This window comes from Neopelma chrysocephalum, unplaced genomic scaffold, assembly GCF_003984885.1.
Source record: "Neopelma chrysocephalum unplaced genomic scaffold, ASM398488v2 Primary Assembly neopelma1_60, whole genome shotgun sequence".
Lineage (NCBI taxonomy): Eukaryota > Metazoa > Chordata > Aves > Passeriformes > Pipridae > Neopelma > Neopelma chrysocephalum.
The window spans coordinates 15695868-15705873 of NW_020897715.1; the positions used below are offsets into that span (position 1 = coordinate 15695868).

Genomic DNA, 10006 nt, shown 5'->3' on the forward strand with positions numbered 1-10006 from the left:
GACTCATCCTCCTCTTTTATTTTGCATTACAAATACAGTCATCAGTCGTCATATAGGACTTCAGGCGTGGTTTGCCTTTGCCGGGTTATTCCAAGCCTGTTAGCAGTTTTCTAACCCATCGCTGTTTTGCCATTCACAACATCTTTTTCAGATTTTGATTACAGTATTCCAAGAAGACTGAGGAGGTTAACTGGCTCTCTTGTTTTCAGTTTTATTCGTACAGTCAGAGAATCACAAGCCAAGAGACAGGTCAGTCAAATCTGTTTGGGGGCAATTAAGATTTGCTTGTTTTTAGTACTCAGAAGGAACAGTTCTCAGATGTATTGCAGGAAACCCTTTTCCTGTTTGTCTCTGATCTTCTGCCCACGATCAGAGTTCTGGTCGCTGGGTTACTTCAGACCAGAGAACATATCTTGTTCTTACAATCAGAGCTCTTCCTTTATACAGTTCTCCTTATCACATTCCTCGCTGTCTTTCTGGAGCCAAGCAAAGTATCCTGTTGTTGGTGGGTAAGAAATAATAATTCAAGTGAAATCATCTGATTTCACATTTGTGTTACTACATACTCTGGAACTGAGAGAAGCGGTTGAAGTTCTCAGTCCAAGAGGGAGCAAAGTCTGAAGTGTGTCCTGGTGTCAGCATAGCTGGAATAACTATTCTGTGTGGAAAGACAGAGATGTTCCTTTTAGCTGATTTTCTTTAGCTCTCCACCAGTTCACCTCTAGAGCCTATCACCCAAAGCCAAAGCCGATGAGTACTAAAGGCAGTTGTCCTGTGCTTTGGCTGTCTACAGCCCTCCTTATTCCAGGTCTGTGTGGGATTGCTCAGGCTGGCAGTGCTCTCTAGCCCTGTTCAGGGCATCCATAGTAGGTACTGTTTACTGAAGACACTGCACTCTACACAGGAGGTGTCTGAGTAAAGTGGGTACAAGCAAGGCAAGGACGGGGCAGCGGAAAGACGTGTCCTCCCATTCTGGCAGGCTCTGCTGCTGTAACCAAACTCAGCAAGAGGGTCTACATATACATCAAGCATGTATGCTTATGAGTTTCCCTTTCCAAACTTACCTCCAGGCCCAGCAGAGTGTCCGATTGTTTCATAGAGGCATTATATCGACAGCAGATACAGGGGAAGCAGAAGCATCCAGTGACAGGATGGCAAGGAGGATGACACTGACTCTGCATTCAAGTTCACCAGCTGCAAGTTAGTCCCCCTTGTAATGCTGAAATCTGTAGCAGAAGGATAGTGAGAGGCTACCAGAATGGGAATGCAGCAGGGAAGAAAAAACGAGTGTGTATATTTATTCCTTCCTATTTTTCTGAATATTGATATAGACCCTGCCTCTTGTACTGGAGACTCACTGCAATGAAGCCCGCACTGTAGAAGAGCTATGACCCTTCTCATGTAGAACAGGAGAAGATACTCAGGCTCTTTGGAAAGTTTGATTTTCTGTGAATAAAGTGGCCTCTTCAATAAAGGGATGGGGCTGGAGTCAGAGAGATTGCCATTAATAACAGGTAAAGGGGCCTGCTGGTTTGGTACAGAAGTAGGATCTAAGCTGAAAGAAAGTGTCAAAAGTTGGGGGTTTTTGTTGGTTTGGTTAACATTCAAAGGAATATATTCTTTTGAAGTTTGTCTCTTCTGGTTCCCTGGCAGTTCTGTCCCCGTGCCAAGAGAGCAATCATTACCATGAAAAACATAACAAATAGCAGGACCAAACACAGACCCTTTGCTTCATCCCAGGGACAGAGAGAGAGATAGAGAGAGGTGCTTGGATTATCCATGCTTAAACTCTTTTCTTCCCCACACCTGTGGTCTTTGGATGGTGTTAAACTCTACCTGTCACTTTGATGTTGCCCGTAGCCTTGGCAATGTTGTTTTCAATCACACAGGTGTAGGTGGCATTAGCAGTAATGTTGTGGAGAAAGGAAACCACTTTCAGAGTGACGTTTTCAGCGTTCAGCTCATAGCTGGTGTTGGCAGTGTGAGGGAGGTGCTCCCCGGCACCGTTGTCGACTGTCCAGTGCACGGTGGGTCGAGGGAACCAGCGCAGTGCTTCACACTGCAACATGTCCCCACTGGTGCTGTTCACTACGAGCACCTCAGGGATGCTGAAGGCTTTGGGAGGGAAAACAGGGAGAGAGTCAGTACAAGGCAAGTGTGTAGGAACTGGGCATGAGGTACCCAACTGTGTCGGTCAGCCCCAGGGATAGCCCTTTTTTCACTGTCTGGGAGGTGCTTCACATAACAACAGGGCAGAACACATGCTTTTGGTAAAAAATGGGAGACACTGAAATGACACTGGGCAGATGCTCCTGTGACACCAACTCTCGTTACTGTCTTTCTGTGCCAAGATGGGCTCCCTGTGAGTGATAAGGGAAAGGGGCTCTGCTGGGCCAAAGGAGGAGACTGGTCCTGCAGAAAAGCAGCCTGTCAAGAGCTCTGCTGGTTACTGCGGTCCTGCTGTGACTGGCATTAAACATAGAGGACACCCCTCACACTGCTGGTACATCTCACCTCACCAAGTAAGCAGTCACCCATCCTAAAACTGCCTTTCTTTGACTTTGAGAGGCCTGAGAGTTTTTCCTGTCCCAATTTGAGCTGTGGGGCAGCAATGCTGGTCACAGTGATGAGAGGGAGAGTGCAAAGACTGCAGACTGCAGGAGACCCTTAAGTGGTTCATCCATCAGTCTCCAGCATGAGGTGAGCCTTTGGGAGGTGACTTGTTACTGCAGCCAAATTCATCTCACTAGAAGACTGTGAAGACCTGGTGGTTCCCAGATCTCATCTGAAGGACTGACTCTTCAATATTTGGAGAGCCATGAAGACTTTTTTCATCCTTTCTAACAACTCCCTTGGTTACTTAGAAACCTCCCCTGGAAGGTCATGGACTCACTGTACTGTGCCAACCCTGAGTTCAAGGGGTATGCTGGGACCTCAGGGGTGCCAGCAAAAGCCAGTCAGAGAAACACTAAGAACACCTACCTGTGCAGGCTCATGTTATCCCCATTGTATAGTCAGTGTAACTTACCACAAGGTCATCAGGAAGGCCCAGAGGTGACAGAAATAGGTGAAACTCTGATGAGTTCAGTGGAGTGTATTGCTTTGTGCCAGCAGTGACTGTGATGGCCAAGCCCAGAGGGTTCAGAAGAATTAAGCATTTTCACCATTAGTGAAAACTCATTTGTATCTGTGTGAGCTTTGAGGTTGACTCATAACAAGGTCAACAATAAACTCTGCCAAATATGTAATACTTCGTGTAACTATGGTATGGGAAGTTTGTTGCTTTGATAGTAATTTTTAAAAACTGAATACTTTAGAAAAACAAAAATATATTAAATAGGCTACAATTTTTACTACACAGCACTTCTCTTGGCTGGAGATATATCTTAATTCTAGAGAGGAAAAGCTACCATGTTGTCTTCAACAAGTATAAAATCTGGATCTTTATAAGATCAATTAGCTACTGCCATTTTTAGGGGCTATTTGTAGTTAGTTACGTAGCTGGTAGACTGCAAGTGATTAATAGAAGAAAAAAGCATTTAATTAATAATCTTTTCTGGAATGAGGATGTCAAAAGACTGAGTAAGGCCATAAACACCCCTGTAAAATTAAGAAAAAGTACCCTGTTCCTACTCAGGGGTGCAGGGCCTGGTGGTGGCTGCTGGAGGAGTGGTGCTGTTCACAGAGCCTCCAGCATCATTATAACCACAGGTAGGTCCAACCAGGCCACATTACAGCATGTGTTTTGCAGCAGGATTTTCTTCCTTGCACCCCTCACCTCCTGTCCTGTACTGCAGCACTGCTGCCCCGCTCCCTCTGGCTGTGGTGACAGAGCACTGGTAGGTGCCAGCATCGGAGAGCTGCACATCCCTCAGCTCCAGGGAAGCATTGCCGCCAATCACCTGGTCCGCAAACAGTGCCGTGCGGCCCTGAAACAACGGATCTTGATCTTGCAAGTGGTCCTTCCCACCCTTGAACTCATGAACCAGCCCAGCTACTCCTGCCTTGGCCCACTGGATCACTATGCTGCCCATCCGGATGTCAGGCTCAAAAGTGCAGTCCAGAATACTGCGCTGGCCGATGTTCCCTGGAGATGCCAGCACCGTCACACTGATGGAGTGTTTTCCTGCAAGGAGAAAGAAAAGGGGTATGAGAAGGTGAGGCAGGGAGTATGAAGAAAGACCAAGCTGCCCTGCAGCTGTCAGGAACCAATCCCGAGGTTGGACAGGCACTGACACATGGCAATGACACCAGCTGCAGCTACCAGCGCTGCTAGCAGAGGCTGCTCTTTCCCCCCTAGTGGAATCCAAGCAATTTTCTTTCATTTAAGAAAAAGTCAGCATTGCTCCTCAAGTCAAACCTTAAGCTGCAATCTTGAGAATTAACTCCTTCACAGAGCCAGGTCATCTTTCCCATGCATCCCTTCCCTACTCATCCTCACTCAGCACTCCAAGGAGGCTGCAGTTTGGCCAACACTGAAACAACATATCTTTGTTATCTCTGAGGGAGCTGGGAAATGTGCATCTCCTCCTACCTGGGAGAAAGAGCACAATATGTGCAGGACTTTCTGTGTGTGTTTGTTTAGGGCCCCAAGCCCAAGGATATTTCAGCTAATGCACCACTACACCTCCAGAAGCACAGGCTGCACTACACTTATCTAGCCTTTGTTAAAAGGTCATAGGTGGTGTTTTCACACACAGCCACAGCCCATGCACAGGATGGACACACAGATGCAGAGGCAGGGCAGAAGTTCATCGCCCCACCAGTAACAACAAGAAATCTGAGCAGTCACATACCTGAGACACCAAAACCAATGATCAGGGCAATCACCGCAGCCAGGATGATAATGACTGTAGTCATGCTATTTGGGGAAAAAGGAAAGGACAGCATTACTGCACAGCCCACTTCTTCCACACCCTGTGCCTGTGGTGCCCATCTGCAGAGCCACCGGCAGGAAGGACGTCAAGGCAGGTAAGCGACAGACCTGGAGCCAGGTGGACAGGGAAGCACGGGACCACAATAGTGATGAACATTCAGGTGAGCGCTCGGCATCAAAGCGGGGAGACCATGTGGTGGGAAGAGCCCCAGGCTTTGGCTTAGAGCAGCCAGCTGGTCCCAATGGAGGATGCTCCACTCTGCATCCCCTGGTGCACAAGTAAGACAGGCAGTTCCTGCTGGTACTTGCAGGGGAAGAGTGAATCAGGGAGGTGAGCAGAGCAGACAGACCACTGACCCCAGGAGACACGAGGTACAAGCCAGGGAGTGGGCAGAGGGGGCTGGAAATGGGAACAGTTTTTTGAGCTGGTCAGATTTGAGATGCTTCATGTGCTCATGGATAATGGGCTGTTAAATGAGAGACTGAAGAGGAGAGGACCACTTGCCAAGCCACATGGGCAGAGCAGCCCTGCCAGAGATGAAAGGCAGCAAATCATGGTGTAGCACAGTTTGAGCCTTGCCAAGAGCAACCCATCCAGCACAGCTCCAGCTTAGACAGACTGATCAGCATGGCCAGGTGCAGTCTCCCACTGCAGCCAGTGGAGCTCTCACATGTGGTCATGGGCATATTTTCATGTGGACTGGGGGGTTGTGGCAGCAACCTCAGCTCCCCACCAGAGCAAGCCCTGAAGCAGCTCCGCACAAAACCCACAGGTACATCGTGGGACAAGCAGCTCATATGCTCATTCCCAACAGTCTCAGAGACTGCTCACAGAGCAGAAGCCCAGAGAGCTGCAGGAGGTCCTCACAGGACACTTTACCCATTCCCAAGTCTGAAAGGCACTGGAGGAAGCATTGTAGGAGGCATGGGCACCAACAGTGGCCACTCCACACTACTGTCCAGGGCTGCCAGCCCAGGGCTCATTTTGCTCCATTGTACACAGAAACTCTTGAGCTGCTGCTTCCTATCTTGTCCCCAGACAGAACCAGGCTGAGAGAGGTCATGGTCCTTCTGCCAACACAGAAACAGCTGCTCTGCTTCAACAGCATTTGCTGGCTTGAAGCAGACTCTTTCCCAATATATGGAGCAGCCTCCCACAGGAGAGCCCAGCAGTATTCAAAACAAGCACAAACTGCTCCCACTGTTACTGTGTGCCTGCATCAGTCACTTGCACAATCGAGCCTTATTTGCTTCAGATGCCACGATCATATGGCTGATATGGAGCTCTAGGGAGCTGCACCATGTGAACAAGCTTCTCCTGCAGGGAACAGCAGGGGAGGGAGAAAGGGAATATGGGTTGAAAGAGGGCATGGAAAGAAGGGGAGATGTTGCAGAAGACTTGCTTGGCCTCCCGCTATCTCCCTTCCATTCTCATTTCTAAAGCCAGTGGAAAGTTGTTTGAGGAAGCCCTGTCTGCACACACTCAGGGGAAGGGATCAGAAGAATGTATTTCACCACAAATATGCGCTAAATCCACGTAAGGGTTCATACAGTTCCATATGTACATTCACATCTGTACCAAGATCTCTCTGCCTAGATGCTCTCAGAGCTGGGAGGTGTCACATATTTGCCTTCCTCCCCATTCTCACCAGTTTTCACTCATGACCAGGGTGGACAGCAGTTCTCCACCTACTGGTGTCCTGGAGCTGCAGTCACCGCTGACACTATTGGGGTAGAAAGCAGTGGATATTCTCCAGCCATGGGCATTGGGCAGCTGGGCACCCACCAACAGCCACTCCCCTGGGGGTCTGTGGGATGGGGACTTTGTTTGTTGGCTCATGTGAATCCCACAGTGTGGCAGCTCCCAGCAGACTTGCCGTGTCCCGTGGGGCTTAACCCTGAGTCACTTGAGGTCTCAACCAGGCTCACTATGGGACAACCTGTGCTTTCCTATTCTGGGGAAGATACCAAGTGTCTCATGTATGCTGAGGAGCTCCACCAGTCTTTACTCTTAGGAGCTGACCCCAAAGTGAGACAGTTGCTATAAACTCAGCCAAGGTTGCCATGACCAGTCTCAGCTCTCATGCCTGGGAAGCACAAAGCAAGCAGCAGCCACACTGTGCTGTCAGCAACAATTGTGACTCACCTTCATCCCCGTATCTTAAAATCCTCCATCTCAAGGATAGGCAGGGAAGAAATGGCTGCAAGGGATGCTGCCAGCGGGTTACAGGGTATTTCATCAGTAAATGGTGGGGGGTATGTCAGGGGACAAGCAGACAAGATGCCCTCCTGGGCAATCCATGAATGCTTTCAATGCAACCACACTTGCCTCTGGTCCTTGAAAGGACCCTCCAGCCTGAACACCACCTCTGCCCTAACACCCTTCTGGGCAAAACCATCCTCAGCTCACTCACAGACAAACACAAACCAGCACAACCAGGCCAACACTAATCCTTTTGTCTTGTGCTGATGCCACCTGCCCTGTAGCTGCAAAGCCTTGCTAGCTTTGCATCCAGAGAAGTGCTTCCCACCCCTGGTTCAAGGCAACAGCAGGACTGATGGAAAAAGCTGCTCATTTGTTACAGGGGGAATGGCAATTTTGGGTATATGGATGCCACTGACCACTTCAACACCCCTTGCCAGGAACAAGGAGAAATCAGGCCCTTTGGAGTTTCCTCTGCAGAAACTGGATCCAGGGATCACAAGAGCCTTAAAAATATTTGCCTGTGAGTCCACAGTGTGTAATGAGTAGATCTGGAGCGCAGAGCAAACAAGAGGAAGGTGGCATCCCGGCCACATGCTGATGGTAGCTGTGTTTCACAACAGTCCAATCCAGCAGGTCAAGTAAAAAGCAATTTTCTGTGCCTCAGCACCCCTCGTACCTCCAGTGTTTCAAAGGCATGGAAACAAACTGATGCAGATGGCAGGGGCTGCCCAAGTCGGATCCCTGACACCACCCTCAGTTCCCAGTGCTGCTTCAGCAGCCTGCGGGATGCTGCTCTGTGTATCCTGCCCTCTTTTCCATGTTCCTGTTCCTGATCAGCCAAAATTGGAATCAAATTGGAATCAAATTTGACATAAAATTCATTCATTCCCTGCCTGAATGCTGCTGAGCACAGCCTGGGGACAGGGAGAGGCTCACAGCCTTGCTGTGACAGGCAGTCTTAATCTTTCAGATCTCTAGCTCTGCTAGGAGTAAGCTTTCCCTCAGGAATGGGCTTAGATGGTAAAAAAAATGGAAGAATAAGAGACTGAAGGTCCCCTGCCTTCCTTCTTATATCAAAGTTTACTGCGGAAAAGAAATAGCATGGCAGAGATAACCCAAAGGGGTGGAGTTTCCATTCAAATATGCAGCTAATGATTGCAGAACCTAACTTTTTTCAGCACTTTAGTTTTATTGCTTTAGTGCGGTTTTTTTTGTTTACTTGGTTGGTTTTGGGTTTTTTTCTGAAATCACTAGAAATCTCCCCCTGCTTCTCTGAAACTTCCTGGAAAATTCACCCCTCTCTCTGGTCTATTTCTGCATTTCAAGATTAGCCTGAAGAGGCAAGTGTCCCTGAAGAATATTTCTCCTTACAGGCACCTGCTGCTGCCTGGCTGTGTGCAGGAGCCAGGGGCAGGCAGAGGAAGTGGCAGAGCTACAGAATGGTTCTCAGAGCAGCAAGGGATAGGTGTGCATTTTTTCACACCAATCAGTTATTGCATTTCCCTGACAAAGGGCGGCTGAGCTGCCTCTTGAGAATAACAGATGGTTATTGCATGCATTCCAGACACATGAGGAATATGATGCCCAGTGAGTATTTACACTGTGTGACATTGTGTCTACTGGTCACTTCGCTATTGTCAGTGAAAAAGTGCACATACCATTACTATTTAGTTCTTCCTTGATGCTTCATGTGAAAAAGCTCATGCATGAGAGGTCTCTTCTATTCACATGTGGACTGTCCTTCTCCCCACTGCTATTCAGCTCAGGTGCAATGGATACTCATAATAGCTGACACATTTTTCACACAATAAATGCTATCAGGGCTGTCTCACACACTTCACTGGAGCCTCCATCTCCATCCAGTCTGGGATGAAAAAATGCAGCTTGTTGGTGCCTCTGTTCAAGCAGTGAGGTTTGGATGCAAGCTCGGTCCACATTCACTGGAGGCTGAAACAAGTTTGCCACTTTACCCATCTGGCGGGAGTTATTTTCAACTAATCAGGAGATAAGGATATGAGATAGATATTTCTATGACCTTCACCACAATACATCTTTTTCTGACCGTAGTTCATCAGGATTTGGTCAACAGTACCAAAGGAAATGGGCTCATTGAAACAAGAGGCACAAACCAGTTTGAACATCTTCCCAGCTCTTACTCCTGACCCACACTGCAAGGAAATTTGTGGAGGACAGCTTCTTTCTCCCCACAGCATGCTGATGTGATGGCAACATAAGCAACTGTCTGAGGACTAGGAGAAGGAATGGGCTGCTTTCTTCAACCCCAACCTACAACAGCAGGATCACAGCCTCTCTTGAGCCACTGATACCCTGACATACCACAGCATTCAATCTTGAGGTAGCAAATTCTAGCAAATGCACAGTTTCTAGGACACACATTCTCACTACAGCTGATGACCTGCACATGGGTGTCTGATAGATACATGGACTTGAAGATTGTATAAAAGAAGCTGTACAGGTATTTAAGTGAGTGCAAGTATAGTCAAGCTACAAAGAACTGCTATCTTGAAAGCTCCTGGCAGCAGGGTGATACATCCCAAGAGTCTGAAAAATGCAATTCCCTCCGTCCCCTCTCCCAAAGCAGGTCCAGATAATACCATACCTCCAGAAAATGATCTGGCCTTGGGATGCCATGGTCACGGTGTCTATGAAGAGAAGCCAAACACCTGGTGCCCACTGGTCTCACACTGTTCAGCCAGCCCCTGTCCTCTGCATGATATATTCTCCGAAGCTTTCCTGCTTAAATAACTGAACTCAGCTAAGGAGTGGTGAGCCCAAGCAGTGAACTCTCAGGAATGAGGAAGCAGTGAGCATCTTGACTTGCCCCACCAGGGCTGTCAAAAGCAGGGAGGCCTGGTTAGATACTGGGGCAACTAGGAGACCTCCTACACCATGCATTTAAGAAA

General features: G+C 48.3%; 1 protein-coding gene across 1 annotated transcript; it reads right to left on the reverse strand.

The window, feature by feature from the left end:
* Window positions 1-795: 795 nt before the first annotated feature.
* VTCN1 (V-set domain containing T cell activation inhibitor 1) lies at window positions 796-9767 on the reverse strand. Its single transcript, XM_027681276.1, has 5 exons — window positions 9703-9767; window positions 4797-4861; window positions 3779-4126; window positions 1837-2115; window positions 796-1226 (listed from the first exon to the last, which is right to left on the reverse strand). The coding sequence occupies exons 1-5, from the start codon at window positions 9732-9734 to the stop codon at window positions 1105-1107; spliced, it is 846 nt and encodes a 281-aa protein (XP_027537077.1). The 5' UTR covers window positions 9735-9767; the 3' UTR covers window positions 796-1104.
* Between the last annotated feature and the right edge of the window lie 239 nt (window positions 9768-10006).